General features: G+C 41.9%; 1 protein-coding gene across 3 annotated transcripts in view; it reads left to right on the plus strand.

The window, feature by feature from the left end:
* The first annotated feature begins 23,015 nt into the window (after positions 1-23,015).
* Positions 23,016-24,531, plus strand: part of SMCO4 (single-pass membrane protein with coiled-coil domains 4) — a 29,514-nt gene continuing 27,998 nt past the window's right edge. For 2 of the 3 annotated variants that reach the window (XR_014881128.1, XM_085216378.1), the window contains exons 1-2: positions 23,016-23,334; positions 23,661-23,747. Coding sequence is in view for 1 of the 3 variants with exons in the window: in XM_085216378.1 (XP_085072504.1) it covers positions 23,035-23,334; positions 23,661-23,747 (387 nt within the window). In the remaining 2 variants the exon portion in view is untranslated. The remainder of the gene's footprint in view (positions 23,335-23,660; positions 23,748-24,531) is intronic. The other variant, XM_085216380.1, reaches the window with a different exon arrangement.

The following is a 24,531-nucleotide window of genomic DNA, read 5'->3' on the forward strand; positions in this document are numbered from 1 at the left end:
ACAGTATGCGTATTGAATACATTAAACTTAAGCAGTGTCCTTCCAAATGTATTTTTCAGTCTCCTTATTGGATTTTTTTGTCCTTCAGCATTTTCATTTGCAGTGCTCTCCACAATAACAGCTCCTCTAAATAGCTTTATCCTGCAGGTCAGCAGGTAAAAAAAAAAAAAATTGAAGACAGTCTATTAAGAGAGTAAATGAGATTATAGATTTTATAGCCCTCTTATAAGATGTGAAAGAGGTCAAATATATGCTCTAGAAGAAAAAAAAAGTTATGAAACCTACGTGTACTGGATAAGAACTTTATTTCAAAGGTGTTTTCTAGTCAACATACTTCAGAATTATTTCTGGTATCCCTTAATTTTCATACATATACTTAAAAACAGAGATTTAGCAACTATTTTAATATGGTAATGCTTTCCATGTTTTAATACACCTGTTTGAATTACAGTATTACAGGCTGATGTTAATTCTTTCCTCTTTGGAAGTAGGTGTGTTTCTTTTATACAAGCTGTGTAGCGATGCAGTGATATGGACAGCTGGGCACATATGAAACTGGAGATAATAGTTCCCATAAAGTTCAACCACCAGTCATATTTCTCCTATAGGTAAAGAAATGTACTTAGAAGAGTTAGCTACAACTTTGCAAAATAGTTAGGGAGAAATCTGAATTTATTTCCAGGACAGGCCGTCAGCTATCTTGGAATATGGCTTTGAAGAGCAAGACCATCCATACTTCCGTACTGAAGAGAGCATTTGTTTGGCCAACCTATGAACCACCGTGAGAGATGCTGGCACAGATACGTTGTCTTGGTATGCTCTGTTTTTATGGATCTAAGACCAATCTGAGAGAATAGATTCCCTGCTCATGGGCATGATGAATAGAACAGCACAGATTTATTTCTTATTGCCACACAGGGGTGCTTGCTTCTTTCTATGTTATAAATTCTTTGTTGGCTGCTATATCCCTCACTCTTATGGGGGAAGGGTGGTCTTTGCAGGCTTTTCTGCCTTTTTAGCAGAAAAGATTTTCTGAGATCTGCTAATGGAACAGTACAACCACCTGACAGTTCACCCTTGGCAGGACTTGGCACTTTGCAAGAATTCAGTGTTCTCCTTGATAAACTCTGAAAGAAGAGCTCTAAAGAAAGTGTCATATTCAGACACTACTCCCCCTCACACCCTACCCGAGAGCTCCAACACCTCATTAGACGGTAATGTAGTTTTTTGTTTCATCTCCTTCTTGCTGATTACTGAAGTATCTGAATAAAAGAAGAGCTTCACTCAGTTTGAATTGGCTATTTTCTGCATTCAGCATTCCTCAGTGTCACATAGCATATTATCATATGCTCTTAAATGTTTCCCTATGGTTCATTTTGTTTTGACCTGTGATTACTTCTGTCATGCTGTTTCATCTTTTTTAGCACTTAACAACGGATATCTAATTATTGTGGCCACCAGAAACTAACAGGATGTGGTTTTACAAAGGTTGCAATCCTCCAGTTAATACGATCTCAGAATCACAATGTGTTTTTGTTAAACAGTTTGAATTAGCACAATTTTTATATGTAAACTTTGCAAAGACAGATGGTTCCTAACAAAAAGAAAAAGCTGATCTTCATTTTAGAGACTGACTAATACAGTGTGCAGCCCATGCAGGCACAGCCTACAATAGTCTCTGCCCGAGACTGATTTTGAAATAAATTTTCTTGACAGTTGAGGAAGAGTAACTTTCATTATTATGCTCCTTGTCATGTAAGAGAGGCTGCAGAGTTACACATTCTAGTGCCATACTAAAACAATGCCTGTATAGATTCCCCACCTGCAGTTTCTAGTCATTAGAAAGATGCTACAGGCTAAAAGAAAACTAAATAAAACAAAAACCGCTACTATTTCTCCAACCTAAATTGGCTTGCTTTATACTATTTACCTTCTCCATTTGATTGCTTGTGTTTGTTATATGTAGGAAGACTAGCAAAGGGAATCAGAAACTGGATAATGCCTTTTGACATGGATTCTCCCTTGGCATTGTCCCACACATTAAATGTATATTGAAAAGTGTCTTCAAAAGACTCATATTTTCTCAGAAGAGCATCCAAATGCTGTATGGTAAGCAATAAAATTAATGTAAGAACATTTTGAAGGCTTTAGGTCTACAAATTGTAAAGGAACACATTAAAGGTTCTGGATGATATTAGAAGGAAAAAGAAGAGTAAATGTTCAGCTTTGGTCAATTTAATAAGTGATGAAAGGATTCAATCAGAATACCTTTGAATGTCTCAGTAGTCATTTACACATAGGTCAGTGAAAGCTGTTTGCAGGGTGCTCCATTTCCCAGCTGCTGGTTTCTGCCATCACTGGCATCTTCCGCACTGGCTGAAATACAGAGATGCAGAATAAGGGTTCCTCTCAGAAATGTACCTGTCATTATCCTCAGATATCCATTAAAATACCATGGTATTCTTTATGAAATACAAACAAAATGTTCATGGAGAAAAGAGTTGATCCTGGTTTGATCAAGGCCCACAGTCTGAATCAAACAGACTATATGATCAGACAGACCTGCAATGTACTAAGTTACCATCCTATCACAAATTATCTTTGATGTTTTCTTTAGTAGAAAGAAACTGATTCTGTAGATGGAGTCATTGAAAGGCTTTATGCAATGAATGTGTCTCAAAGAGAACCTTAAAAAGTCAAGTTTGGTAAAGAAAAATTTACAAGGCATGAGAATGGATTGGCACCAGGATGAGGGATTTGGAAAAAAAACTACAAGTGAGTGAAGTAGTAGTATTTTAAAGAAAGCAGTGAATATGTAACAGTGATATATTGGTTCTTGTTTCTATTATGTTCTTTGTAATGGAAACCAACATCTCTACGGATAGGGAGATGATTCTTTGCTAAATATTAGGGTATTCAAGGAGAGATCAAAGAACAAAGCATCTCTAGTGACTGAGGTAAATTTAGCATCACCTGAGAGAGGAAAATCAGTAAGAGAAGCTGGTTCATGACTTAGATGCTAGCTTGGCAAACTGGAGTCTGTTTTCTGGGATATCGTAGATTTTAGAGCAGGTATTCTCAGCTTAGTCTCTTAAGGCTTAATCTGATAAATGTGACTGAGCTCCAGAATTTTGATCTTGATAAGCCTTGCTAAACTGCTGAACTAGAAGAACTTAGAATTTTTTAATCCTAAAAGTCTCCAAACTTCTAGTCTTGCTTTTACATGCTCAAGTTGTTCTGATGTCAGCAGTGCTGAACGACACTTTTGTTGGGCAGAAGAGATGATTAGAGATTAGGCCTCCCATTTTCCATGTTTTGTCAGAACAACCTGATTTCAGAGTCAGCTAGCTGCTCAATCTCTCCATGGCAAAATTAATAGTATATATATATATTTTGGCACAGTGGTTTCACAGGAAGAGGCAGACAATCCTCACCAGCTTCCTTTCCTAGAAAGAAATATACCTGATGGTTAGAAGATCTCTGCAAAATATGGCTCTGAGCTGCATGGAAAAACACTTGATCTGCTCCCTGTGCAAGGGTTATAACCACCAAAGTGCTGTTCCTACTGTCTGCTCCTGTTAAAGGGGAAAAAAGGAGCTTTGACCAACTTTTTTTTATGAAGATGTGGATTTCTGTATTTAGTAGCCAACTGAGGACAAGGATATATTTTCTGAAAAGCATCTTGCAGGTGTGAGAGGGCGGATTGGAGGTGTATTCCTTGTGACAGCAGTTTCTATCAAGCAGTGCTAGGTAGCTGCAGCTTTGACTTTAAGTGGCTGCTTGTAAGTGTTCTGACATCCCTGGCTCATACATTGAGTGCTCAGTAATGCCTAGGAGCTGCATCGGAAACTGATGTACCAACCCATGTGATCCTACATCAGCCTCACAACTGGAGCCTTCTGTTGGATCAGGCATTTTGTTTCTGATAATAAAGTAACAATGAAATCATTAAAGGGGACTGAAGCAGTAGTGGAGAAAGACAAGGACAGCAGTATTATTTTCCCCCATAATGTCCTTGGCAAAGGAAAACCATTCTTTCCCACCGGCCCAATAAAATTACTTCAATCTGCTTCCTTAGGTGATTGTTGCTCGTCTATAATTTTATTGCTGTCCTTTTTAGAGGATAGTTTAATCGTTTCATGTTTATAGATGCAAAGTAATAACCTTAGATTTACATAGAGCTAATTTCTTTCTTTGTGAGTGGGTTCTGTAGGATGTGTGCAATTAAGCTTCAGAGGGAGGATACAGGAAACATGATTAATGGATCAAAGAGACACCATCTAAGGGAAATGCATATAATGCCAAGGGAGATAATGCTTCATTTCATAATAGTTATGCAAATATGCCAAATGTTGGAGAATTCAATTAATATTTGACAAATAGATATTCTGTGATGCAGGGTAAACACATACTGAGGAACAAATAAAGCCCTCTTGCATGTCATCTATCAGCTTCCTCTCACGCAGACTGGGTTGGCTGGTCAGACAGCTCATTCCACTGCAGGTAGCAAAGAGCAGCTAGGCATGAATCACTGCCCGACAGTGTTATATTTTGGATGAAGGAGAATGACCAAGGTTAAATTTTATGCACACGAGGCCAATCAGCACTTGTCATTGTGTGTAGGTCTATTGCTCAGTCCTCTGCTCAAAGCTAAATTTTATACCACATTAAATAAATGTTGTTTTGTGATAAATGAGACAGAATTATACAACATCAGCCTTCTTACCAGCAAGGCCACGCTGCTGGCTGATGTTCAAATTGGTGCCCACCAGGACCTCCAGGCCCTTTTCTGCAGAGCAGTTTTCCAGCTGGGTGTACTGCACATGTTCTGCTACCTGTGGTTGTCCCTCCCCAGATGCTGGACTCCACAGTTCTTGTTGAACTTCAAGAGTTCCTGCCTGCCTACCTCTTCAGCATGTCAAGGTTTCTCTTGACATCTGCACAGCCCTCTGGTGAACCAACCACTCCTCTCAGTTCTGTGTCATGTCTGGGTTTACTGAGGGTGCACTCTACCTCCTTCATCCAGATCATTAACAAAGATGTTAAACAGGACTGGATCCAGTATTGACCTTCGGGATACTTTGCTCATTACTGGCACATACTTTTTAGTTCCACTGTCTAGGGGTGGACATTCAATCAGTTTTCAATTTTGTTCTAAATAATTATGATCCAGAGAAAGAAGACATTTGAGAATTTGAACATGAACCAGCAGTATGCTGAGGTGGCCAAGAAGACCAGTGGCATCCTGGCTTCTATCAGAAGTAGTGCAGCCAGCAGGAGCAGGGAGGTGATCATCCCTCTGTACTCGACCCTGATGAGGCTGCACCTCAAGTGCTGTGTTCAGTTTTGGGCCCCTCACTACAAGAAAGACATTGAGCCCTGGAGTGTGTCCAGAAAAAGACAACAAAGCTGTGAGGGACAGGAGCATGAGTTTTATGGGGAGTGGCTGAGGGAACTGGGACTGTTCAGTCTGGAGAAGAGGAGACTCTGGGAGACCTTATCACTCTCTACAACTGCCTGAAAGGAGATTACGGCAAGATAGGGGTCAGCGTCTTCTCTTGCTTAACTAGTGATAGAACTGGAGGGAATGGTCTCAAGTTGCTCCAGGGAGGCTGAGGTTGGATATTAGGAAAAATTTCTTCTCTGAAGGAGTGATTAGGAGCTGGTGGAGGTGGTGGAGTCACTGCCCCTGGAGGTGTTCAAGAAATATTGAGATGCTGTACTAAGGGACACGGTTTAGTGGGGAAATACTGTGTTAGCTGGACAATTGGACTGGATCATCTTGGAGATCGTTTCCAACCTTGGTGATTTCGTGATTCCATGATTGTATCATTGTAAGCAGTGCATATATAGGTGCTCTTGATTTCACCTGTGCATCATTTAAGTGTCCATTTTGTCTTTGCTTTTGACTGTAGGGAAAGATATAAGCTATATTTTGTACTTTGAGACATGTGTTCAATCATTTTGATTCACTATGGTCAAGTCACAAGCTCTTAAGAAATCCTTACCTCTTCTGCTAAGCCATCTGTTTAAATCAGACATAATAAATTTCCATAAACGTTGATGTTTTCCCAAATTTATGATTTTTTTAACAAGCAGTTTTGCTGTGATCTTTGAGTTACTGCTTCTAATAGATGTCTTCTCTGTTGTCAGGGCTGATTCTGCTCTCAAAATGTATTAACCTAACCCAAATGCACATTTTACTTAAATGTATCCTGGCAGACATCCACCACTGGAATCAAGTAATGAACACCACTGAGTATTTTTCTAATTGGACATAAAATTCATAATTTTGTCATACAATTCTTTACTACGCAGTAAGTCCAATTAGTTATAATGAGCTCTTTTTCAGGACAAGTTGTCCAAACCAGTGCTATTGCCAGTTTATAGAGGCTACAGGAAAAATCACTTGATTAATTTATTTCCAATATTAAATCGTTATAGGAAATATTGTGGCTTCTTTTTCTTTCATCATGTGGATATCCAAGCACCTGATTTTGGAAATAAACTCTCTTCCCAGTGTGTAATTTCCAGTGTTTGTTGTAATACCTTTGTTTCTTATAGCAGATATTTTTGCAACAAAGCATGTTTTAGCTTATCTTTTTTATATCACATTAATGAGACCATTCTGAGCAGTCTGACAGTGTGGAACTGGTAGCAATGCTGCTATCCCAGCATAACTGTACAAGCCAGCTTGAGATCCTGTTTAAATATTGTGATTTGGAAGGAAAAAGGAGATCCAAATACTAAGACAGTGATTCACAAGGAGGGGTTGTCTAATGAGGGGATGGAATTTTATGTAGTGCCTTTATGGTTGTTTGGCAGGCCAGCTTTTCCATGGCAACAGCAGCAATGGGAGCAGCTCTGTGGGATGGCCTTTGGAAGTGCTGGCCTCACTCCCACTCTGCTCTTCCCTGTGTGGTTTTCCCCCACATCATTCTCCAGCCACTTTATTCTGACAATGCACTTGCTCAAGTGGCATCACTTTCTACACTTGCAAAACAGCAACAGTTCATTGAGAACTGAAGTGCAGAGTGTTGTTATTGCAGTTTTCCTTGCTCCCAATTACTTTGTGACAGTTTCACAACGTCAAATCTTTACAAGTGTAGATAACAGCAGGACAAGGGGAAATGGTTTTAAGTTGAGGGAGGGAAGATTTAGGTTGGATGTCAGGGGGAAGTTCTTTACAGAGAGAGTGGTGAGGTGCTGGAACAGGCTGCCCAGAGAGGTTGTGGATGCCCCATCCCTGGAGGTGTTCAAGGCCAGGTTGGATGGGGCCCTGGGCAGCCTGGTCTAGCATTAAATGGGGAGGTTGGTGGTTGGTGGCTCTGCAAGTGGCGGAGGGGGGGTTTGGAGCTTCGTGATCCTTGAGGTCCCTTCCAACCCTGGCCATTCTGTGATTCTATGATTCTATGATCACTCTGTGAATTGCTAGTTCTGAGGTATTAAGAATTAAAGTTACATCATTTGCATTGGATAGGTATATGCCAGGGCTTTCATGTCTGGTACCCTCGCTACTTCTTACAAAGATGGTTTTCATTTATATACAGGAATAACAAGACAGAAAGTGTTCAAAGCATTGCCTGAAAGCTTCAGGTCACTTCTGGCAATCATTAATTTTCGGACCACCGTTTTGCCCGTGTGTATTTTATTCCTCCTCAGCGTAGATACATAGCAACAAATTGTTTTGCAGAATGAGAGATGCTGATTTTAAACTTAGGACATTCTCTTTGACTTGTCACAAATGATCAGCACAGCAAAGGACATATGCACATTTTACACTTAGTAATGTTTTGCTGTTCATTTATTTATATGCATCTGGGTGCTTTCCCAATATAACAGGCCATACTTCTTTTTATAATGAGAGCAGTCACGAAAAGATTGCACGGGGTGCTATAATGAAAGCCAAAATATTATGATGGCTCTTTAGCAGATGGGCTGAGCATGAATACCTTGTGTGCTGTTTCTTTCAGCTGTACAGTACAAATTCTGCACTAACAGTGTAGTAGCATTTTACACAGCAAAGAGTCAACATTCCCTAAATATCCTTGTTATACTCAGAGAGAGAGGAGAATGCCATTAACCTCTTTTACAGATGAGGAAACAACACTGGATTAGCATTGTAACTCCACTGATTCCATGGAGTTATTCCAAATTTACACCTGTAGAAGTAATACTGAAATGAGTCCTCGGAAGATGAAGCCATTTGCTTGCAGCTATCCAGTCACACAGCTACACGCTTAGGATTAAAAACTCAACACATCAATGCTTCCTTCTCCCTCACAATAAGATTTTCTACTGAATCATAGAATCATAGAATTGCTCAGGTTGGAAAAGACCTTAAAGATCACTGAGTCCAACTGCAACCTAACCATAATACCCTAACTAACAGCCCTTCACTAAATCATGTCCCTGAGCACCACATCCAAATGGTTTTTAAACACATCCAAGGATGGTGATTATGGTGATGATAAATGGCACGTTTATATCTTTAGCCAGGGTCATCTGAAAACAAACAGTGACAGAACCAGAATCTTACATCGTTCTACCACTTTGTGCCTAGAAATAATTGCCCTGTGTTCAGCTTTGTATCCTACGGAAATAAATGAAGAAGAAATTATTTTTTGTGAAATTCTATCTGACCAGCAATGTGAATGTTTTTTCTAGGTAACTTTAACAGCAGGGAGGAATAATGGGCTTCTGAAGATTGCCAATGAGCAAAGAATGTGAGTTAAAAGCCTTTTTATATGCAAATACTTTATTATGGTTTTTTTTCTTCTTTTTTTTTTTTCAATTTTTGAAAGCAAAAGCACAATGGGACATCAGTTACTTTCATTTACATATGAATACCCAGAATTCACTTTCAATTTGCAGCTATTCCAGGGCCCTTGTACTACCTGACTGCATTTGAAGTCTGGAGTGAAGTGGGAGTGTACCGACTCCTCGAGACTGAGTGCAGAAATCAGGGGTCCACGCTTTGCTGCAAAAATTGAAAACCTTTTTGCAAAATATCTGTTCATTTCCGAGTAAGTGTTGGCAACAGCATTAGTTGTGAGGTGGTACAACTTGAAAACACAAATACAACTCTTATGTTTTCTACTTAATCTATTTCTAATGTATGCATTCTAAAAATGGTTAGCTGTCAGCTGTTGTTTACTCACTGCAGGTTTGGGAACAAGAGCTGAAATCCAGCCTTACACTGAGGATCAGGACAGAGATTCAAAACAAATCTAAGTCCTACTCTTTAATTTCCATGTTTGAGTGGCACTCTCCGGCTGAACGGGCAATGACTGCACAGGGCAGTCTCCTTGCCGTGGCTGAGCCATTCCATAAGTGTTCAAATTCCTCCTTGAAATTAGGTAAGAGGCTTAAAGAAGGTGAGTGTAACCAAATTTTGAGTATTTGAGATGAAATAATACTGAATCTGCAGGCAGAAAAATTGCTTTTATGCATCAGAGCCAACATTAGGGCCAGCTTGTGTGTAACGATTCATTGACACCAGTGACAGTACAGATGTAAATTTATGTGGAATCTCCTCTGCTGAGATTAATATTTCAACTGAATTTGATACTCTTGATGTTTAAGTTTTGAAAATCAAAATAGGATATAAAACACTTACTTATTCAGAAATTGTTTCTTACTTGAAACTCCTTCCAAGGGTAAAAGTCAACAAGAAAACCAATTAAGCTGAAGTTGCCAAGACCAACTCTGAGTCAGAAAATTAAATCTGTTCAGATTTCTACAGAACTCCAGAGACTGTTGTCCATTTCCAGAACTTTGCACGAGACAAAGATTGAGAAGGCTTCTCTAATCTTAAAAACAAAATGTATCATTTAAGAATGTATGTATTGATTTTTTATTGTGACTTATGCAAGTAATAATTTATTGTAAAGTTGCCAAAGAACAATTCACTAAGAACTAATATTCAGAACCTCAACTTGTAAAGGCAATATGGAAAATACTTATCACTGTTTCATTATTTCCATCATTCACACGTGCTGCTTTCCTTTCTCTGTCAGATTAGGAAAGATGGCTCTTTCCTAATACAGCTTACCATCAGGTGGAATCTATATCTGTCTCATATGGCAGCACCTGATGCGTGAGAGATGCTGGTGGATCTAATATTATGTGTGGGAAACTTCTTTTGTAAACATAAATAAAAACCTTACTATATAATGAATTAGAAAGTCTTTGGATTTCCTGAATTTTGAACTGTTTTAGCCAAATAGCCAAGAAGTGAATTCTATCTCACTGGCTGATGTTTGCTTATTCACCTTTATATTTAATTAATTGGAGTAGTAGAAAACAATGAGTCTTAGATGACAAAAACTGAGATACACAGAGAATGAGATATGTTCTCCCTAAGGAAAATCAGTGATTTACCTGTGGATTTTTGGTCTTACGTGGTGGGGATGTGACCCCACGCTGCTCTGTCCCTTCTCTGCCCTCTCCCCTGAACCAAAGACATCAGCTGAGCACCTCACACCACAGAATATTCTTTCTCAGGCTCAGATAGCACCAGATATGTGCTATGATAGCTTACCTGGGGTTACATTCACCCAATCCACCCAAAAGCACTCAGACTCCTGTTAAGCTTGCTTCTTAGCAGAGGCTTATCATTATGCAAAATGGCAGGTCACTCTGGGCTGTGGTAGGATCAGCCAGTGCTTACCTAGCATGTAGGCTCCTGATGCCTTCAGAACTGTGCTCTCCTCACTGTCATTGTGGCTTTCAGAAGCACAGAGCAGGAACTGAGGAAAACACCTGTGAAAACTCAGGTGAGTTTCCTTACAGCATCTGTCTTACAAATTCCTTAGGAAACATATTATCAAGTGTTCAAAGACAAGTGTTTACACAGCTACTGCAGTAGCAGCCAAATGAAGGGCCCAAAATTTAGGGATATTTAGGTTATAGTAATGCTTCCAGTTTAGAAATAAGAATTTTTACCTCTCTTCTCTCCAAAGAGACCTATGGTTGCTGTGCCAGCACGGAAATCCAAGAATGTGGATATGATCCAGCTCTTCTACAAACTTTTGTTTTGCACTTAGGCAAGCCCCAACTCCCTCTGCAGTCAATGGGAACAACTCCAGTTGACAGCTTGGTACGGCCCTTATGCTCTCAGAACACACATTCATTTGAGCAGGCAGCAGTCATTGATATTACCGGACAAAAAGATTGTGACATGGATCTATTTCCAAACAGAAGAGGTTTACAAGCCAAATGGAAATGCAGTGTATTCATTTTCTTTAAAGATAATGAGCAGCATGATCCAATAATTTTCTCTTATGCTTTTCATAAAGCTCTTAAGGCATTTCATAATCAATTAACAGCTCAAGCACGTCATCATTATAGAACATTTTGCAATAATACATTAGGAATTAATGTAGAGGGAGCGTTCTATCACTGCTAACAAATCACTGCTAACAAACTGCTATCCAGCTAGGATCCATGCCAAGCAGATGGGCTCTGCATTTCCTAATGAAGACAAGATATGCTCTGCAAACATATTGCTGGGACTTGCTCTTCTTCTCCTTCCCAACACCTGCATTTCTGGTGGTTCATACTTAGCCTTTTCTCATTCTTCTGGTGAGATTAATAAAATCCAGGCTTGCTGTGCTGCATGACCTTCAATCCAAATATTTAGGCCTCGATGGATCGTACAAAATGTGCTCTGGAGTGGTTATATATCTAGAATGCAAATAAGTCCCTGAAGTAGCTTCATGTATTTCTGAAGTCTTTCTTAACAACTCTGTGAATGTCTTTTAAATATCCTTTTGCTGCCTCTTCCTAAATCTTTCTGAGTTGGTTTTTTTTTTTTTTTTTTTTTTTTTTCCATTTAATAGAACTGTTTGTATCCCTGCCTCGTTGGATCAATCTCAGCAAGAGATGGAGATATACCTGTGTGAGCTCTTCCCAGCTGTTGCCAGATGCAGCAATCAAGTGCCTGGCTCTCAAGGTACTTAGAGTAGCAGTAGTACCTTGTGTTTCCAGACAGGTCTCTAAATTCAAGCTTGCACCTGAGCAGCTCCCTCACCTGGCAAGAGCAGTCTATTCCTTCCCAACCTCAGCTCTTTCGTGGCTCACAGGCTCATCTTCTGCCCAGCAACAGTTTGCTCCTTCCTATCTGCAGCAACAGTTTAATGTAAGCATCTTAGCCTGAGATCAGCAGCAGGAGCTTACAGCGTGATTTGCAAGGAAAAAAGCTCTACAAAGATTAAAACGCCTTTAGATGTCTGACACTGGGGCCCCATACTGACAGCATCACATGAGATGCAACTTTTAAGCAGTTCAAGCAAGGCATGTTTTTGTTTTACAAAGGCAGCACACAGTCTATTATTAATATTTTGCACAAGAGACATGGCGGTTTCCCAGTGCTATGCCAGACAATATATTTTGATTGCTTCTGCCTCTTGTCAAGCCTCCAACTGTAAATATGCAACGTGAAATGAAGTCCAACCCGACAGATAAGGGTGTGCTGAGATAGATAGTTACAACAATACCAGCGTAATTAAGGATTGGTATCAAGACCAGAAACAAAATAAGCCCAGAGTTTTGAAGGTTCAATTAACACTGCGGGATTGAAGGCTACCAGTTATATGTACTCTGTCTCAAGTTGACAGAAAAAAAAAATCGTAAAATAGGGAAGTTTGACACTAAATGCTGCACATTAGGAATGTTTATTTTATCTAAAGGTTTTCAGGAAAAATTTTCTGTCAAACAGAAAGAGGAATATAAAGTGTGTTTTTGCAGCAGCTGTTGCAGCAAGGTAGTGAGAGACTGCTCTGATCTTTTTGCTAACATGTACTGCATCACTATTACATGCTCAGATCTATGGCAAAAGTAGTAGCAAGAGAAGGAGAAGCAGTAAGGAGAATGAATGCCAGTGGCAGAACATGCTAACAGTAACAGATTACATAGAACATGAAGGATTCCTTCTGTGCATGACACATTTGTAAAAAAAAGTAAAAAAAAATAGAAAAGAAAACTGAGTTCCTTCTTTTCCTGCAGTAGAAAATGATAAAGTACTGCCTGTAAGAGCAGTGCTAAACAATGAATTGTTCTTATTACCACTATACCATTCAACTTCAAAACCAGCCCGCCTCGCTCCAGCATACAAGCAATGGAGTAAGGCTTGCTGTTACCTATGTGGTCCCTAACTCCTGCTCTTGTGCATCTTGTTTTTAGAAATTATATTTGTCCTTGATACTTTACAAGGATTGGTCCCTCCTGTGTCCAGCTTGGCTATCAAGGAGAGTCATTAATTCACGAGTCTTTAATTCCATATTTATAAAGAAATGACCTCTCTTCTTTGGAGAAGAAATGCAGCCTGCAAACAACTGCTAATTTATACCCACAGTCAGGCAGTGAATGCATTGTGAGGGGAAACAGGAGCTAGGGAAAAAGTGAAAGAATGAGTTCTCATTGGCTTCAAATGGCATACACAACTGATACAGAAAACAGAATCTCCTTTGGGAATATCCAAGAAAAAATGAATGAAACAATTCCCTCCAAAGATATGCTGTCTCTCTTTCTCTCCCTCCTGCTAATCATACCTTGCCTTATGCACACTCTGGTCGTGTCTCTCTTTTAGTTGAGGGGGATATTCATGCAGTGCTAGCTTCACTCAAAATGAGAATATTCGTAGTTTATTTCCCAAAGTGAATGTATCAATTCAACCAGCTCATCAACTGGAAATTGCTGCGCTGTGAGCCAACCCGGGCTCTCTGTGTTGACAACTGAGTGATGCAGATTACTGACAAGCTCGACAAAACAGCCATTTCACAGTTGTGAGCTGCAGAGGGATGGAGCCAATGTTGATTTCCAGCAGAATGCTTTCCCAAGGAGCTACTGCTTCATATCCCTCTCACGACACATCAAGCATTATGGATGCTCTACCCTCTTTCCTTCTGCCTCGAAAATAATACTGCAGTGATTTTTCTAACTAACGATTAACACCAGAGGAAGGAATATTAATGTCAGCAGTGGCCTTGTGAGTAACATACTGCTAGGAGGTCGCTCAGATTAGATTTGGACTAAGCTCTGCTGGATGGTCCTGATAAGCCTGTTCTAGCTAACAGCTCTCTGATAAGGAGCCTAGATGTGAATGCAGCCCTGGATACATGGTTGCTTCTTCTGGCTTCAAACTTTGAGCTTGTTTTTCCCACAGAGTACCATAAGGACCAGGTTACATGGCACTGCTGGCCACCTCTGCTGAAGCTATTCTGCTTTGTGTAGAATAATTAATATTCACAGGGACCTGAGTGATTATGGCTCTGAAACCTAGCGACTAATCCTGGTGCCTGCAGAGGGGAGGGGGCTTCCCATCTATTCTCCAGGGAAAGTATGAGTTTTAATTTACTAAGTACTTTACTGAAAATGTATGATGAGTGCTAGGCAGGAAATGCACACTGATGCAGGCTTACATTTGGCCATGATACTATGTGGCACCAAACCTCTTTGCTTGGGAGCATCTTTTCTACTTGCTTTTGCAGTGTGGCTCTGGTGCCTTACTAAGTGACTTGTAACTGTTATCAGCACAGCACTGCAGGTTAATTCTGGCTGTTCTAGGATAAAATAAGACTGCATGTGGTGGAGGGGTACCTTCCTCTAACTACAGCTGATGAAGAAGCAGGTGGCTACATGCTGCATGGATGTGCAGAGGGATGTTTAATCATTAACATTACTTCCTGTTCAACTGCTGGGCAATAAAAGCAGAATATGGCAGATCTGAATAGGTTTCTCTTAGAAGTGAAATCTACTTCCAACTTGTATTATGAGTTGGACATAAATATTTTGAATTATATCACTTTGCAAACATGACTGATCCACTCTTCAAAAGTTAGTAAAAGGTTCCCATTGATTTCAGAGGCTCATAAAAAAGGTTTGCTTCAAGCCTTCAGTGTCCATCTTTGAGAACTGGTGATAAACCAGATCAGTTACACCTTTTATCGAGACAATTTTCTTTGATTGTGCCATTTCTAGAGAAGTGGAGCTTTTATATGGAACTATTCTTTTCAAAACCATTTCTATCAGGAAATAATTACAATCTTCCTCTTAGAACATTCTTCAAATGAGAAATGTTGATCATTACCTTCAGTACTCTGTCATTTAGCAATGAAGATCATATAAGAATAGTTTAAATTGAAACAAAATCACGGAATCATCACAGAATCATAGAATGGCTCGGGTTGGAAGGGACCTTAAAGCCCAGCCAGTTCCCCTGCAGTGTGCAGGTTGCCACCCATTGGACCAGGCTGCCAAGAGCCCCACCGACTTGGTCTTGAAAAATGTTTGGAATAGATTAAGATAAGACATTGTAACTCACCTAGGACTAATTTATTTTTGTCTGACAATTTAACAGAGATGATTCTCATCCCTGTTATCTCCCTGCTGCTCCAAAAAATACTAATAAATAAATAAATAAACAAAAGCTTTTGTCCCACTAGGAATGCAGAAGCCTTCTGTCCCGTTAGGAATAAAAAGAGCTTCCTACAAGATTTTCACAGTGTAAAAAAAATTTTTCCAGCCCAACTGTCCCAAATCTACCATGGTGTCTCAGAGCTGTAAGTACCATTTGCAGATCTCACACTTGTGTTTTGCTTATAGTGAAAGAAACGTATCTGTACAGCTAGGGCAGGTTTTCCATGACAACGGTTTGTACTTCTATATTTCTAATAGTGGTAGTTCTTAAAAGCACAGGAATGAGAGAATACAGACAAGAACGTTACAAAAAAATAGCACCAGCAAATATATAACAGTGGAGAATTGTGTATTGCATAGAGTAGCTGAGCTTGTTTAAGTGGGTAATTGTGTTAATATTGACTCAGTGTAACTATATCTCATTCCTAAATGAATGCTTTGCATGACTGGTTTCCTGTGAGTATAAATGCATTGGATTTTTTCTTCTTATTGAATTTCATTAAAAAAAAAAAAAAAGCACAAAAAAACCCCACAACTGCCTAGATGGAGGTGAAAGGAGCTAATCTCTAATATTTTTATAAGAGGAAATATGCGTAGCAACGAATCCAAATGTAACCAGAGATTATTTCAAATGCTAGGGTGCATAATCATACTTATATCCATTGGAAAATTTCCCAAATTAGAACTCCAAGTCATAAGACATCAGGAACGTGCTATTTGAAATACCCTCATCCTGACTGGGTTTCCACATGAGTCTGGGTCCAAAACAGCCTTTAATGCCCATCTTGCCTGTGTGAGACTGCTCCTGTGGCTGAGGAGCACCTACTCACGCAAGTTACGAGGCTGAAAGAGGAGAGGTTTAAAGAACATCTCCTCCTTCACTTCTCTCAATGCTCAATATATGTTTGCACTATAAATATAAAATCTTGGTGAAAAAAAGTTGATGAACTTTGTCTCAAGGATAATATCAGGTGTTATATCCGTGATATAATGTGAAAGAAGACCTTGGAAATGAGCCCAGATAGAACTGCAGAAACTAGACAGAGTGCCCTTCATTTATTCTGAAATCTGAAAGCCTGACGTTAATAAGGAAAAGAGTTTTCAGTCTGGAATTAAGCTTGCATAGTTTTGGATGGCAATGCAACCTTCAGGCTGCACAAGCTTTCAAGAAACACGGTAGTTAGGAAGGTAAAGACCAAGGAGTTGATCAAGTCACCAAATTCTCTTCAGTTGGATCTAAACAAACATTCTATCTTTATCATGATATGCATGGAAGTATCTTACATTGACATGACTGTAATCAGCCACTCTACATCCAGAATCTCCACCCAACTGTAAGCACTGCCTTCTGACACCCTTCCTTCTGCCAACACACACATCCTTTTTGAGGTGCACACCTGAAGGATCTCTCTTCTGAGGCCCAAAGTTGACCTGAAGCTCGTGCACATGAGATTCATTGCAGACACTGTCCCAGAACTGAGAGGCAGGTGCTGTGAGCAAAGCAAGGGCTGTGCACACAATTGTACTCACCAGGTAAGGACCTGTGAAGAAACATTCTGCACATTCATAGTTTCTGAGACCAAAAGGAACTGCAATATCTCCAGCTCATAATGCCAGCATACAGGCTATAAATTTCCTCCAGATGACTAATGCATATTTTATAAAAAGGATATTAGTACTTAAATTAAAAGAAACTTAGGTTATAATGGATCTACCATTTCCTCGCTAAGGCATCCTACCATTTAATTATCCTCACAGATCACATTTTACTTCAAGGTTGAAACTGTCCTACTTTAACTCGCAGCTTTTGGATTTTGCTATGCCATCAAATGTGAAGGGCCATCACAAAGAATTATAGTGATGTCTACATCAAAAAAGCACGGGATCTATCTCTCTGCTAAATATGCTAAGGACAAAGCTTGATAATGTTGCTATGTGATTTTCTAATAGTATCTGGGGATAAATACAGTTCCTCTAATGACATTATTTTACTTCCCCCAGCACTGTAAGGTGATCATCAGTGCAGCAGGAGGAAGCAGAAGGCTTCGTTACGTGCCAGAAAGAATAAAGGGTGTGCTGTAAACAGTATCTACGTGCTGAATACCACCAGACCTTTAACAGACCATTGGGCAGTCAGCAGCTATGGTCTGGAATTGGCCTGATTGTTTAGAGAGAAAGTCCTCAACTAAGTCAGTCTTTTGGATATCCAACTGCAATAATTTAGGTAAAATATACGAGCTCACATCATTAGTGTGTTTGTACACACAAGGGAGGCAAGTTACCTGCTGATCGTTGTGGAACTGCACATTGACTTCTAAACATAAAATCTTTGTACACTCAAACATTTTGTCCTGTGCCACTGCAAGCAGCAAACTGGAGATAACGTCATCAGCAACAGGCAGCTGATGGCTGGTGTGACAATCCCAGAAGGAAATGACAGCAGGTGTTTGCCAGTTCAGTATATTTTTACATGAAGAGAATAGAAAACTTCAAACCATACCTGAAGGTAATTGCAAGTATGTAAGCTCATAGAATTAGTTCGTGCTTGATTCTTTAAAAGTCTCAGCCCTTCCTGTAAATAGTCTGAACGTGTGTTCAGTTCCTAATGATCAACAGGAGTTGAAAGCATTTAGCAGGAAGCTGCTGAGCACGATGCAATTGCATTTACAGTACAGGTTTTGAAGGTCTGACTGATATGTTATGTTACGTTCTTCATTAAGAAAGAAATCTCAAAGCAGAGAAAATCTTTTCTCAAGCATATATCTGTGTGTCACATAGCTGCTCATGTATTTATGATGACTGAATGTGGAAATGTTGTACATAAACATCAACTCTCAGAACAGTTCTGATGTAGAGAGCTGGAGGTGTTGCTTTTGTAAATTTCACATTGTTCAGAGCCAAAAGAGGAGACAGATAGTGAGAAAAATTATAAGCAGAGCTACTAAAGCATTTATATCAATAGTCTGTGCTGAAGAAAGCTTTGTCATGACTTCTCTCTTCACTTCTGTAAAACATGGTACAGATGTCACTGTCTAATCTGACTTTTAGTCACAATATTTAGCTACCTGGAAGATAAAGTACAGCGTAGCACTGTACATTTCTGCTCTCAGTCTGTCTTAGCTTTGGAGCCGTGAGCCTTTGAAGGCAGATGACATACTCAATTATTATCAAGTCAGTTTCGTATCTGTCATTTGATCACTCGTGACAGCAAAAGCAATGTAAAAAGAGTAAACGCTCACTACAGAATTAGCCTGCAAAATATAGTAGTTATTGTAGGGTATCCAGCATACGAAATGTAAATTAGCTGTCAGAAGTTCCTGAATTATATTCTTGTGCATTTCGGATAGGACCAGCCGAAGTTGTGCTGGTGTCACATTTTGGTAGCGTCTTTCAGTACATTATGCATTCTTTCCTGATGAAAAAGAAACTCTTCTTTCCTGCTTAAAAAGAATTTCTGGGGAAGAGAGACAATGTGTTAGTGCTTCTCAGCCTTAGCTTCAGATATTCGTGGATCAGAATTTCTCCTCGTAGAAATAAATATATTTTCATTGGCTTAAGTGAAGCCATGACATTATAGCAGCAGACAAATCCAGTCTTTTGTTTTCCATCACAACTGACATAATCTTCTAAAGGTTCTGTCAGTCTCTACACTGAGCAAACCGGTGGGATTGTGAAACCATTTTCCAGAGGAGTTCTGCAGATGGTGAGCACCACTTGTTCTGCCTTGGCAATAGAGACACACATTCTGTTTGAAGAGCTTACCCACAGTTTGGACAGTCAGAAGAAAACACTGTGATAATTTACTCTGTCTTTCTGTACATGGAGATCATCAGAAGTTCTGCGCTCAGTTTCTATGTGAACTACAGCTATTTTTTTTTAATGAGACATTCCAGTCAGACTTTGACCTTCCCAGAACTTCTCAAGTTGTACTGGTTTGTACCTAGCCTTCCCCATTTATCTGCTTGTCCGCTTTTAAACTAATTCTTACTGTGCAAATGTTGAACTTTAACTTTCATCTGAGAGCATGAAGAGTTTGTTTCTGGAGCCTTGTTCCCCACATGGGTACTTCCAGCTCACAGCCAATTCGCTCCCAAAAGCACCTCTTTGAAAAACTTGTTCTGTAACACTTTGAGCTTCATGAGTCTCTTCTCTCCAGAATAGAGCAAAAGAGTATTTAATAGAGTCTCCGGGGCAGTTTGGTGAGTGACATCTATAATGAAACCATCTCAGAGAATACAGATGAAGAGCTAGACAGATTCTCTCATTTTTCAGAGACTATTCAACTACTTTCAGACAGTAATAACTAATGGTCACTTGTGGTCCAGTGTGGAACCAGAAAAAAAATAAAGAAAAACTGGAGGAGTTCCTGATAATTTTTGAAAGGTAGAAAAACCAGCACAGCGCAGAGGTGAGACTGCACAGAGATGGGATGCTTTTACTGTTGGCCCCTCACCCTTCGAGGAGATCCAGAGCTGGAGTCTGTGAAAATCACAAATCCGAAGAGCCCAGACAATCCACAGCTGCTTCTCAGTTGGGAAAGATATTACCTATATTATTCATTAGAACAGGTTGCCCAAGGAGGCTGTGGATGCCCCATCCCTGGAGGTATTCAAGGTCAGGCTGGATGTGGCTCTGGGCAGCGCGGTCTGGTGGTTGGCAACTCTGCACATAGCAGGGGGTTGAAACTAGGTGATCATTGTGGTCCTTTTCAACCCAGGCCATTCTATGATTCTATGATTCTATCTGTAAGGTTTTACAGCTGTGAGCTCCTCCAGAATGGTAACACTCTCCAGGAAAAGGTCCTGGTAGTGTTTATGTGCATGCACCCATAACATTACATTTTGTATTTGATCTTGTAACTACAAAACAAGCTGTTGTACTGCAATTAATATGGAAAAAAAAATAATCATCATTTCAATTTATTTTCCATCATTTTGTTTACAAATACAAGCTGAATACAAAATCTATAATTCTAAGCAGGTTTAAGGGGAGATTACTGCATGCTCATGATTTAAAAAAAAAAAAATCGAAAAAGCCTTTTTTTCCTAGATTAAAAATAAAATAATAAATATTACAATATAATCCTGGCAGCAGATTTTACATCTACATCCAAAGGAGGAGCAGGTTTATTTATTAAAGAAGAGTGCAATGCCTTGAAGTGCAAACCAAAGCTTTTGCTGAGCCGTACTGCAGGCTGCACTGTTGTAATCAATACTCCAAACAGACCTATTTTTCTTGGACAAAAAAACATACATATATCTGACATTTGAGGAAGCCAGGTGAATAAATCAATAGCTAAACAAAAATGCACTTAATCATATCTTGCAATAGATGCAGTTTGGAAAAAACCTGTATGGCTCACCTATTGCCTTCTGCTTAAAGGTTAGGAATGAAACTGTGTTTCCTAAGTCACGTCCTTCTGATACACAGCATTACTGAAGCCAGAATGATGACAGCAGCCACTATGTAACAGGGTCTGGAGCCCACAGTACAAGAAAGACAGAGCTGTTGGAGAGGGTCCAGAGGAGGGCCATAAAAATGATCAGTGGACTGGAGCACCTCCCCTATGAAAACAGGCTGAGGAAGCTGGGCTTGTTCAACCTGGAGAAAAGAAGGCTGCAGGGTGACCTCATTGCAGCGTTTCAGTACCTAAAGGAAGCCTACAAACAGGAGGGGAATAAACTCTTTCAAAGGGTAGATAACTGCAGGACAAGGGGAAATGGTTTTAAGTTGAGGGAGGGAAGATTTAGGTTGGATGTCAGGGGGAAGTTCTTTACAGAGTGGTGAGGCAGCTGGAACAGGCTGCCCAGAGAGGTTGTGGATGCCCCGTCCCTGGAGGTGTTCAAGGCCAGGATGGGGCCCTGGGCAGCCTGGTCTAGTATTAAATGTGGAGGTTGGTGGCCCTGCATGTGGTGGTGGGGGGAGAGGGGGGTTGGAGCTTCATGATCCTTGAGGTCCCTTCCAACCCTGGCCATTCTGTGATTCTGTGATATCACTGGGCAGGTCTTTCCCTACACCTTCAGGAATGTACTTTACTGGGTTATGTAGGAAAGATTTGTACATTCGTTACAACCTTAAATTGACTGAAGTGTTACCCAGAGTCAGACCAATGTATGTTGCGTTTTATCTTTCCTTAATGGCTTCAAGTGATGACTGTTAGAGCACATTTCTTGTGCCACTGCAGGTGATCATTAAACATACATAATAGCCCCATTAAATGATTATGGATGACTCTGGTGTCTTGGCCAAAAAAATGTCCAAAGGTACATTGGTGCACAGAATACTGCTGAGCTTAAAGGTGGCCCTTTACCTGGCACTGCTTCATAAGGCCGTTTGAGATAACCACAGTGCCAGGGATGCTTTACTTTTATTATATAAAGTTTTGATTTCTTCTCTGCTTTAGCCCTAAGCAATTCAGCGTTATTGGAGCATCAGGAGCAGTGCTTCTTTACAGCTTCAAAGTCCAATTCTAATCTCACATTGGCAGTGCACCTTGAGATTAAACATCTGCCCCCAGCTGGAAGCAGTGGATGCTTTCAGCAGAGCAGTGCAGTGGGAGTTACCAGCCTGACACTGTGATACCACTCAGTGAGAGGCTGAGCTGAAGCCACATCAAGGTGCCTGACCTGAATGCTCTTCCAGGAAACATTCTAAGCTCTAAGAAAGGCACCACGCATTGCCACACAGTGAGCGTGGGGGCGGCTTCGTGCCTGCTGTTAACCTGAAGGATGGGCAGATCCCTCCTGAATGACCTTTTCAGTGCAAACTTCTGTCAGGCGTTCTGAAGCCAAGCAGCCTGGGCAGCATCACGTATTTTCCAAACGCGTAATCCTGTGAAGAAGAAAATGCAAATAGATGTCTGAGATCTTTTGTTTCCTTCCTGCTGCAGCTCCTGTCTCCTCAGGAGCACAGCAATAGGCTTCTCTTCACTATGAAAGCAGAGCATGTCTGCAGTGCAGCCATCCTGAGCCATAGATGTGCCCAGAGAGGCTGTGTTTGGGTGGGGCCCTGGGCAGCCTGATCTGCTGGGTGCCAACCAGCCCAGGTATGAGGCTGGGGCTGGATGGGGTGGATTCTAAGGGCCCTTCCAACCCAACCCAACCCAACCCATTTGGCCCTTGGCAACCTGGTCTAGTAATTTGAAGTAATTACTAGTCTAGTAATCTGGAGATTGGTGGCTCTGCCTGTAGCACTGGAGTTGGAACTTGATGATCCTTGGGGTCCCTTCCAACCCAAGCCGTTCTATGATTCTATGGCACAGATGTTGAGTCCTGCTGGCTCAGACAGCTGAGGCTGTGGTGGGGCTCCTCGGCCGCCTTGCCCTCCCACTGTCCTCATCCCGTTCTGGGAGGACATTCTGAGAGCTCTCTTGTTTGTTTTGGGCCACTTTCTTCAGAGCGTGTGTAACAAGCTTCCCTCCTGCTGATACACTGTAATTCCACCTACATTTTTGCATTCTCACTTCTAATTAACCAATAAACACAACACCACCTGTGTTGGAAGAGAGTTTTTCTCCCAGTACCGCAGGCAGAGGAACCCCGCTCGTTTAGTCTGACACGAAGGAGGACCACAGGGTCTCCCCTCAGCGCTCCCACCCACCCGCGGCCCCGCGCCATGCCGGCCGCTCTCTCCGCTTCCCGCCGCAGGGCCGCGTCCCCCCGGCGGCGGGCAGGCAGCGCCCCCGGCATGCGGCAGAGGGCGCCCCGCATTCTGCCACAGCGGGGCCGGGAGGAGCCTCCGGCGCGGCGCTGCGCGGCTCGGCCGCGGAAGGAGGGAGGAGGAGGAGGAGGGAGCTGCCACGTCCTCTGCGGAGAGCGGAGCGCCTCAGCCCCACGTGCGGCGGAGCGGGGAAGTTGCCGGCGGCCGCCTCGCGCTCTGCCCCTCTCTCTCTCTCTCAGGCGAACGCAACTCCGGGTAAGGGTGCGCGGGGCCGCCGTCCCGAGGTGGGGAGAGCCGCTCCGGGAGAGCCGCGGCGCCGGCGGGGCTCCGTGCGGGCCGACTTCCTGCGGGCTGCGGCTCCCAGCGCCGCTGGCGGAGCGCTGCGAGGAGGAAGCGCAAAGTTTGCGGGCGGCCCGCTGGGGGGAGGGCGGCGGCGGGACAGGACGGGACGGGACGGGACGGAGCGGTGTGCGGCTGTGCCGCCGGACTGAGCCGCGGCCCCTCCGGGGACCCACGAGGAGAACTGCTCTTAGAAAGCCCTGCGGCTTCCTCGACCGCCCTCACTTTATTCGGAATTTCAGTTCTCCGGCCGCGTGTGGGAGACGAGCGGGGAGCCGCGTTTGTGCAGCCTGGTGGGGGATTGGGGAAGCTCAGAAAAGCGTTTAAAGGTGAGTCGGGTCGGGGGGAACCGAGGTGATCCGTTCTGAACGTGGAAACGCGGATTCGCTCTGTATCTCAACGCGGCTCCCGTTTGTTCCGGCGCTGTCCCCGCCGAGCGCTGACAGGAGCGCAATTCGGAGCTTTTCTTCTGTTCTCTTTTTTTTATTGGGCACCTGGAGAGCAAGTCGTTTTCTTCCCGTGTGTATTTCTAAAGCGCCCGAGCTTCAAATCTGCTATTAAAACGGGGGGAAAGAAATGTTCAGTGCTATGGAGGTCTCCCTTGCCTGGTCCCCTCCCAATATCCGTGCCAGCCCCTCCCGCCTCCATCTGCAAAGCTCTGTTCTTTTTAGCTGTGTTCAGATTGCTTCTTTATAATGGAATAAAAGTCTGGTGGGAATTCCCCATTGCCTTATTAAAAAAAAAAAAAAAAAAGAAAGTGGGATGAGTTTCTTGTTAGTGCTTTTGTAAGAACTTTTTGCTCTCTGTCCTGTAGAGGCCTGTTTATACCATGCAGACCTGTGAGGCTGAAGTTAGGAGGACAGCAGGTCTGGGCTGTCCTCAAGCATCGCACGTGGAAACCTCAGCCGTTTTTCTCAGATAAATGAACAACTCGCTCGTGGAGCAGATTGGGCTGCACCCTTCCCTTGTGCTGTGTGGGAAATGTAGAAGCAAGTTTGACCAGCATGATGTGTGGTGCTGTTGTCATGTACTCTTTCTGCCCGGGGCGGGGGGTTGATCCTAGGTAATCTTGGAGGTCCCTTCCAACCCAAACCATTCTGTGATTCTGTGCTT

The sequence above is a fragment of the Meleagris gallopavo genome, chromosome 1 (assembly GCF_905368555.1).
Source record: "Meleagris gallopavo chromosome 1, MGAL_WU_HG_1.1, whole genome shotgun sequence".
NCBI classification, from domain to species: Eukaryota; Metazoa; Chordata; class Aves; order Galliformes; family Phasianidae; genus Meleagris; species Meleagris gallopavo.